Source organism: Orycteropus afer, unplaced genomic scaffold (genome assembly GCF_000298275.1).
Source record: "Orycteropus afer afer isolate SDZICR_OR568_19922 unplaced genomic scaffold, OryAfe1.0 scaffold00176, whole genome shotgun sequence".
NCBI classification, from domain to species: domain Eukaryota; kingdom Metazoa; phylum Chordata; class Mammalia; order Tubulidentata; family Orycteropodidae; genus Orycteropus; species Orycteropus afer.
In genome coordinates, this window is record NW_006921763.1 from 5550918 (window position 1) to 5560370 (window position 9453).

General features: G+C 40.8%; 1 protein-coding gene across 1 annotated transcript in view; it reads right to left on the reverse strand.

Annotated features, from left to right (window-relative positions):
• Positions 1–9453, reverse strand: part of ATP8A1 (ATPase phospholipid transporting 8A1) — a 309537-nt gene that overhangs the window by 174315 nt on the left and 125769 nt on the right. The window contains 2 exon segments of the mRNA XM_042781818.1: positions 3774–3913; positions 5812–5896. Of these exon segments, the coding sequence (XP_042637752.1) occupies positions 3774–3913; positions 5812–5896 (225 nt within the window).

A 9453-nucleotide genomic window follows, 5' to 3' on the forward strand; every position in this document is an offset into this window, starting at 1 on the left:
ATTTGCTTATGTACCCTCTAAACCTTGCATATATTAAATGCTCAGTAAAAGTTTCCTAAACAAGTAACTGAATGACACCTCAGCTTCAGGAGCAGAAATGAATATGGAGTCCTTATTTAGCATAAACTGGTTGAGCAAGGAACTCAATTTCTTCATGTTTCTAGGCCTTAGATTTTTAAATAAAAGGTAGAGAGTACAGCTTATCATGAAGCAAAGATGAAGTATATATAACTTCCATTTTTATTTATTCTAAGTAAGAGGCAGTTATAAGGGAGGCTTCTGTATTTGAAACCTACAATATATGGTGGCACAGTGCCTAAGGCACTTGACTACTAACCAGAAGGCTGGCAGTTCAAACCCATCAGCCATTCCTCGGTCAATCTACTTCCATACTGATACCACCTCGGAAACCCAAGGAGTATTGCTACGAGTCAGATCGACTCAACAGCAGTAAGACTTGTAATAGGTTTCCTCAGGCACTTTAAATTTCAATGTGACTCATCATTGCCATCTGCTGGAAAAAAGGCTGAACATCTATAGCAGATAAAAATGGAAGTCAAATGATTCTTTAATCACAGATACTTTTAAAAAGCCTGTTAAACCCAGAGAATCTAATCTATATACTCTTGGAATTCAGAGTAAGAATGTAAGACACAATATGCATTCAAAAACTCTTGATTTTTTCCAGTGTGCATGAGGTGGAAACAATTTAATATGGTGAGAAACCATTTTCAAATATATTTTTATTGTCACTTACTATATTGATTCTATCTTATTACCATGGGAAAAAAGGCTAAGTTATATCTAGGTTGTATAGAAAATGAGACAGGACAAGAATCATTTCCAGATAGGGTAATTTTTAAACTTTTTTTTTTTTTTTAATTTCTCTACAGAGTAAAAAAAGCAGAAGTTAAAAAAATCAACACTATGAGTGCTTACAACATGTGACTTTGGCTAGAAAAAGACTGAAAGGCCTTACGGACATAGCCTCACATTTTGTTGCCACATAACACTGGAAGGACATTCATACTTAAGTATGTTAAACCCACTGCCACTGTGTCAATGCTGACATATGGTGACCCTATAGGACAGAGTCAAACTGCTCCCACAGGGATTCTAAGGCTGTCAATCTCTACAAAGGAAGGAGGCTACCTCATCTTTCTCCCATGGGGGGTGTGGGGGGTTCAAACCACCTACCTTTTGGTTAGCAGCCAGATGCATTAAGAACTACACCACCAGAGCTCCTTATGTTAGTTACCAAACCAAAACCAAACTCACTGCCACCGAGTCAAACTCAACTCACAGCAACCCCTCCTTGGGTTTCCGAGGTGGTACCTCTATGGAAGTAAATCATCCAGCCTTCCTTCCGAGGAATGGCTGGTGGGTTTGAACTTCTGGTAAGCAGTCAAAATGTCTTAGGCACTACACCACCAGAGCTCCCTATAAGTTTGTCAGGAAGTGGCAAACAGATTCAGTAACTTGGTAACAAGCTCCCTATTGTTATTGCTGTTAGGTGTCGTCAAGTTGATTTTGACTCATAGTGACCCTCCGAAGAACAGAACGAAACACTGCCCTGTCCTGAGCCATCCTCACAGTCCTTGCTATGCTTGAACCCACTGTTGCAGCCACTGTGTCAATCCATCCTACTGGCCTTCCACTTTACCAAGCAATAGCCTTCTACAGCGAACGGACCCTTCTGACAACATGACTGAAGTAGGTGAGACAAAGTTTGGTCATTCTCGCTTCCAAGGAGCATTCTGGCTGCACTTTTTCCAGGATACATTTGTTCATTCTTCTGCAGCTCATGGTATTTCAGTATTCTTCACCAACACAGTTCAAAGGCCCATTAATTCTTCTTCTGTCTTCCTTATTCATTGTCCACCTTTCACAAGCACATGAGGCTACTGAAAAATACTATGGCTTGGGTCAGGTGCACCTTAGTCTTCCAAGTGGCATTTTTGCTCTTCAACCCTTTAAAAAGGTCTTTTGCAGCAGCTTTTCCCAGTGAAATGTGACGTCTGAGTTCTTGACTGCTGCTTCCAGGAGTGCTTATTGTGGATCTAAGTAAAATGAAATCTTCAACAACTTCAATCTCTTCTTTATTTATCATGATGTTACTTATTGACCCAGTCGTGAGGATTTCTGCTTCTTTTATGTTGAGGTGTAAGCAACACGTAAGCCACCACAGTCCGACAAACTATCAGATGAGCGGTGGCCCTGTTGTGTACATACCATTAAAATGAAGGACGGTAGCACTAGCTGGAAGGTACAATGCATGCTATGGCAAGACTTCTTAGAAACAAACAAAGATACAAAATGACATTAAGACAGAAAGGAGATATGAGAAGCAAACCAGCTCTAAAAATAACAAAATCCACTGAAGAGATAGGAAAACAGTATCTAGAGTCATACATGGCAACTGTGTACAGTTGAGGAAACCACCTGCAGCTGGAGATGACATTCCCCAGGAGCATACGGTGGGAAGGGATGCAGAGGACAAAATGGGAGAAGTTCAGGGGGGCATCAGTGGTACCAAGTATCTTTCAGGACAGGAAGTATATGGCTTAACAAAGAGAAAAAAACAAAACCAAACTCATTGTCATCAATCAATTTTGACTCATAGCAACCTCCACTAGATTTCCAAGCTTATAAATCTTTATGGATGCAGAATGCCCCACATCTTCTGTGGAACAGCTGGTGGATTCATAGGTTCAAACCACTGGCTGCTTGCTTAGCAGTCAAATGCCTTCACCACAGCACCACCAGAGCTCCTTGACAAAGAGAAGGGAGGGAATATATGACCGCTGTTACTTACCTGGAGGCAACATCAGATAAATGATGGGCTAACAGGCAAGTGTGATTCCATGAGTATAGGTGAAGGAATTAGGTAATAGGGCGTTATTTATACAAAGTTAAAAGTTAGAATGAAGAGTGATCAGGAGCACAAACTCTGGAGCCAGAGTGAGAAATCTGACTCACCATCTTACGAGCTGTGCAACCCAGGCAAGGTACTTAACCACTCTGTTGCCTCGAATTCTTCACCCTTGAAACATGGGTAAGTGACAGAACCTCCCTCAATGGGATATTGTATTAAATAACAGATGAAAATACTTCAAATAGTACCTGGCACATAAAAATGTTTGCTTTTCTTATTGAAGGAAGCTTTCTTGCTATTTACTCAGCATTAATCAGAATATCCAGCATGTTCTGAGTAAACAACCTTGGCTCATCTGTAAAATGAGGATATTCATAGCACAGCTGTACACAGAAGTGATACATGAATGTAAATTTAGCACAGTGACTGGCCAAGAGCAAATACTCAATTATTTACATATATGTTATTTATTATTAGTTGTGTAGTCACACAGTTGTATATTAGAATTATAGTCTTTTCTATTACATCATATACAGATTAACTATATAAGCATGGTGTAGCGGTATATGTGTACATGTGTGCATAGAGGCATTTTCCATATCTGCAGTGACGGAATAATAATGGAATACTAATCATAACCTAAAACTGTGAGCAGAGTGATGACCTATACACAGTACTATCTTATTCCAAAGACTTTTCAGCAAAAACTTTAACCTGTATAAAGATTTGTCAGGTGATGAGAGGAAAATTCTGTAATGAAATTTACAATCAATTAATTAATCAAATTAATCAAAGTGAAAATTTTGATTTTCATTCCTCTGGTCTCTTGAATAAAGACTGCCATTTTCTGGAAATCAAACTTCAAGCACCATGGATGCATCAGCAGTTTTCCACCTACCTTCTCTATTAGCTCGTAACTCTCCTCAAGTTTGAGCAGCCGGTTCTGCACAGAGGTGGATGCACGCTGATAGACAGCTCGCCACTCCTGAAAGTCACTCTCCGAAATCTCAGCCACAGCAAAGCATAAAGTTCTCAGTCCTGGAAAAGGCACCAGACATCCCATCACCACCGCCAAACAAGAGTGATTCGCAAGTCTGACGTTTCCATGTTCATTTCAGAGTTTCATTTTGAAAACACAAACAACCAGATTCAATTCAAACAATATGTTGAAATCCAACTCAATGATGACTAAACCTTGGTAGAAAATGCATAGTAATGCTGCTTTAGCCTTGAAAATGGTCATCTTGCTTCCAATGACCACATCTAGAGTGGATTCTTTCTAAGTCCTGATCTTATCAGGTTATTTATTATTGCTTGAAATCTTCTAAGAGTTGCCAAAGATAAAGTCCAAACCCCAAAATATGGCTCATACATGTTTTATCAACTGTCTTCAACCTCATTTCTTGCCATTCACCTCCTACATACCAAGGTCTCTGCACGTACTGGTCAGTTTTTGCTCCATTCCACCCTCCCCAACTCTCCTCCACTGTTTGCCTGACATCTACTTAAGACTCAGCTCAATGATCCTAAAACACTCCCCACTGTCATCGAGTCAATTCTGACTCATGGTGACTCAACTGGGCAAAGCAGAACCGCCCCATAGGGTTTCCAAGATTGTAAATCTTTAAAGAGGCAGACTGCCACATCTCTGTTTCCCTGCTTTTGTAAAGGTTAGTGCTTCTTAAAATATTCCTTTATTCTTAGTCTGGATTAAGAGGACATAGAACTTAATCAGAGGTCAAGATTGGTGCCCTTAACAACAGTTCCAACTGAAACAGGTAGGGGGGAAACTTAGATGGGAGATTTAGCATAGTGATGAGGACTGTGGAGTCCCTGGGTGGTATAAATGGTTAATGCACTCAGCTCTTACTAAAAAGTTGGAGGTTCAAGTCCAATCAGATGTACCTTGGAAAAAAGGCTGTGGCTGTATCTTTTGAAAAATCAACCACTGAAAACCTTATGGGGCACAGTTCTACTCAGACACACACACACTGAGCTGGAATTGACTTGGTGTAGTGCTTAAGGCATTTGACTGCTAACCAGAAGGTTGGTGGTTCAAACCTACCAGTCACTCTGCAGAAGGAAGACTGGACAATCTACTTCTGTAAAGATTTACTGTCTCAGAAACCCAATGAGGGTTGCTGTGAGTCAGAATCAACTTGAGGGCAGTGAGTTTGGTTTGGTTTGGTGGTTAAGTTTAGAGATAAGACTGTAAGCTTTTATAGTATCATGGCTGAAACTAATTTTTAACAACCTCATTCCTTTCATTTAATCTAGCCCATCCCAATAGACTATGCTCTGTTTTGTGTCCTAGATCATATACTTCAGGAGGACAGAGACAGAGATCATCTGGTTCACTAAGGATTCAGAGGATGGCACATGGTAGGGATTTAACAAAGTTTTTTGAAACTAAAATGAAAACTATGTTAGATAAAATCAGATGACAAAATCTCAGGTCTCTGACTTTTCCTTCTTTTCCTAATGAACTCCTTGAGATATGAAGTATTTAAAGTATTAATAGTATCCATTCTAAAGGATAAAACAGATTTTTAGACCCTGGCCCTAAAAGATAGGTGAAAATTCTCCCAAAATTTTAGTAAAAACAGTTTTAGGAAAGTAAAACTCAAACAGTGGGTGAGGACAGCATAGAGTACAATCTAAATTATCACCAATAACTGATATTCTACATTAGGAATCACTAAGTAAACCAGGAAACGTGATTTGCAAGATGGCAATAGTTTAAGATTTCTTTGCCGCATTCTACTTACCATAGTGCCTAAGGCACTTGACTGCTAACCAGAACACTGGAGGTTCAAACCCACCAGCCACTCCTCAGAAGGAATACTGGGCAATGTACTTCAGTAGTGATACTGCTTCAGAAACCCAAGGAGGGGTCGCTATGAGTTGGGTCTGACTTGATAGCAAACAACACTCACCTTCTGTAGCAAACTGCTCTAAGTGTTTCAGGGTAATTTCTTTGTATTTTGAAGTCTCAGCCAGTCGATCATAAATGACAGTGTCCTGGAAAACAAGCAGAAGGTATAATGCACTTTGTTCTGGTTCCCTAGTGACACTCTGACAGGAAATATACCATAAATGGGATGGCCTTAACAAACAGGAGTTTATCCTTACAATTTGGAGGCTTTAAGTCCAAGTTCAAAGTGCTAGGCTCTAGGGGCTGGATGAAAGCCCCTCAACCTTAGGGTCCAGCTCTGCCTCCTGCTCCCGGCCCACTGGAGCTAGAGGCATTTCTTCACTCAGCTGCTGGCTGCTGAGCCTGAGAAGCCCCAAGGTTGACAAGGAAAAAGGCACAGTCCCGATATTACCAAACCGCACAGCAGGTTATTAACTTAGTCCATTTTAAGTGCCAAAGTTGGCAGAACATAGCAGGCTGCTGAGCAATGACATGGCTACATGCAGGATTCAAGCATGCCATAGGCTACAGACCATTCTCAAAGCTTCTCCTTCTATACAGAAAGCAGACCACATCCCAAAGGCAGCTACTTGGCTGCTTGTGGTAGATCCCACCATGGAGTTGATTACCAGTCTCATCAAGGGGAATAACTACCACCAGCTGCCCAGCCACTCAACCAGGCCTAGCAAAGTTGACACAAACATAACTACCACACACTTCATTAAGCATCATGAGTATAATGAAATTGATGTGGGCAACATTATCATTAGCATATCAATGTAAAAACAACTAATCACTTTTCACATTGATGTTAAAGCACAAAATATTTTTCCCTAATGAAAGGAAGAAATAAGATTCTAATCCTCTATTTCCATATTTCTTCTCCCTGAATAAATCCCTAACCAAACCCCTGCCATTGAGTCAATTCTGACCCATAGTGATTCCTTTGGGTTTCAATGGTGGTAAAGCTTTACAGAAGTAGATTGCCCCATCTTCCTTCTGCTGAGCAGCTGGTGGATCTGAACCACTAGTCTTCTGGTTAGCAGTAAAATGCCTTAGGAACTGTGACACCAGAGCTCCTGAATAAATCCCTGTTGTCGTTGTTGTTATGTGCCGATGAGTCAGCCCCGACTCATAACGACCCCTTCCTTAGGTTGCCAAGGCAATATCACTATGGAATTAGATTGCTCAGCCTTCCTTCCAAGGAGTAGCTGGTGAGTTTGAACTGCCAGCCTTCTGGTTAGTAGTCAAATGCCTTAGGCACTATGCTACCAGAGCTCCCTAGTGACTCTAAATTTCAAAATCTCATATTCTAATAGCACTACACTTCCCATCCGATGTAAGATCTCTCCCCAGTGAGGTATCATGGGAAGAACCTTGAATAGACTTAGCACTGCCATTAAGTAACTGAGTATTTCTGATGGTTTCACTTAAGGACTCAGTTTGCTTGCTCTGTAGAATGCCATTATTGGGTTATCTTTACCATCCTTTTCCACTTTATGTATCGCTTTTGTTTATTCAGTTTTTCTCACTTTGTAAGCTGCCTATTGTTCCGTTACTTTTCTTCGGCTTTGATTTAATGTTTCAAAACTTTTACTGTTCAAACTTCTTGGTTTTATTAGACCAGGAAAAAATAAATCCCTTACCTGCAATTACTTTCTCAGTGGTCTTACCCATTTTGGGGTCCCCAGTCTGAGATTTGGAAGCAGACTAATGGAGTATGATTTAGAACCCCTGAGAGAAACAGAACCCAGTGACCTCGGAACAGATGGAATATTCCCGGGCCCAATTATGAATTTCTTTTCATTTTTCAGGGGCAGAATGGGAAGGGGGCAAAGCAAAAGGAAAGAAGAAAAAGGATAGAGCCCTCACAGCTCTTTCCTGAGAATCAAAGGGGTAACATATAAACTGTACTTTTTTTTTCACCCCAGAGGCTAATGAAATTTCAACAAAAATAAGCTTTTTTAAAACTAAAATCTTAAGAAGAACAAAAATAATCATGAAAATAAATGTGGTAAGTAATACAGTTAGAGAGAGAACATTCTGCCATGTATCCAAACTGCCCAATGGAAGAAACAGATCCTAAGAAGAGGAGAAATTAATTTCCTATTTTATTTACTATGCTGAGGAAAGCAAGGGATAGAATGTAGCCTTCTGCATGAAAGAGAAGCATGGCATGTTTTTAAAGGACAATCACAATTAATTATGCTTTCTTGTGAAAAATACAAAAATACATGTTTTCACCCACAGTAACCCTCAATTATGCAGAGGGCTGCAGCAAATATTTGCTACATTATTAGGAACCATAATGTTTCTGCACAGGAACTAAAGCATGTGTATCCCCTAGGATCAGACTCAGAACCTACCGAGTCTACGTTTACGGAAAATCCTAAGTGGATTTCTAGCCTAGGCAAGGTGAGCCAGAAAATTCTGGTGAGGGGATATTGCCGGGCAGTCAAACTGCAGTCACTTACGTAAGGAGCCCTGATGGCATAACACTTAAGCACTCAGCTGTTAATGGAAAGGTTGGTGGTTTCAACCCACCCAGCAGCTCCACCAGAGAAAAGACCTGGTGATCCCTTTCTGTGAAGATTACAGCATAGGAAATACTATGGGGCAATTTTACTCTGTCATATGGGGTTAGCATGAGTTGAAAATGGACTAGACAGAACCCAGCAGCAACAACAAATAGCTTAAGGCTCCAAGGGAATTAAACTCATGATTAATAATTTATCTTCAAATTTTCATTCAAAAGATGTTGTTCTTGTTAGGTGCCGCCGAGTCATTCCCGACTCATAGTGATCCCCTGCACAGCAGAACAAAACACCGCCCGATACCATGCCAGCTCCGTGATCCTTGCTATACTTGAGCCCATCGTCACAGCCACTATGTCAATCCATCTTGTTGAAGGCCTTCCCCTCTTTCATCGACCCTCCACCTTACCAAGCATGACATCCTTCTCCAGGAAGTGGTCCCTTCTGACAACTTGACCAAAGTAGGTGAGACAAAGTCTGGCCATTCTCACTTCCAAGGAGCATTTCAGGTGCACTTTCTCCAGGACAGTCTGTTAGTTCTTTTAGCAGTCCATGGTACTTTCAGTATTCTTCGCCAGCACCACAACTCAAAAGTATCAGCTCTTCTTCATCTTCCTTATTCATTGTGCAGCTCTCACATGCATACCAGGCGACTGAAAATATCATGGCATTTGTCAGGTGCACGTTAGTCCTCAAGGAGACATCCTTGCTCCTCAGCACTTGAAACAGTTCCTTCACAGCCAACTTGCCCAGTGCTATGCATCATCTAATATCCTGACTGCTGCTTCCATTGGCGTCGATTGTAGAACCAAGCAACGTGAATTCTTTGACAACCTCAATCTTTTCTCCATTTATCATGATGCTGCTTATTGGTCCAGTTGAAGATTTTTGTTTTCATTATATTGAGATGTGTATACTGCAGACTGTATCCTTCAATCTTCATCAGTAAATGCCTCAAGTCATCCTCACTTTCAGCAAGCAGAGTTGTGTCGTCAGTGTATCGCAGGTTGTTAATGATTCTTCCTCCAATCCTGATGCCATGTTTTTCTTCATATAGTCCACCTTCTCAGATTATTTGCTCAGCATATAGATTGAATAAGTATGGGGAAAGGATACAACCCTGCCACACT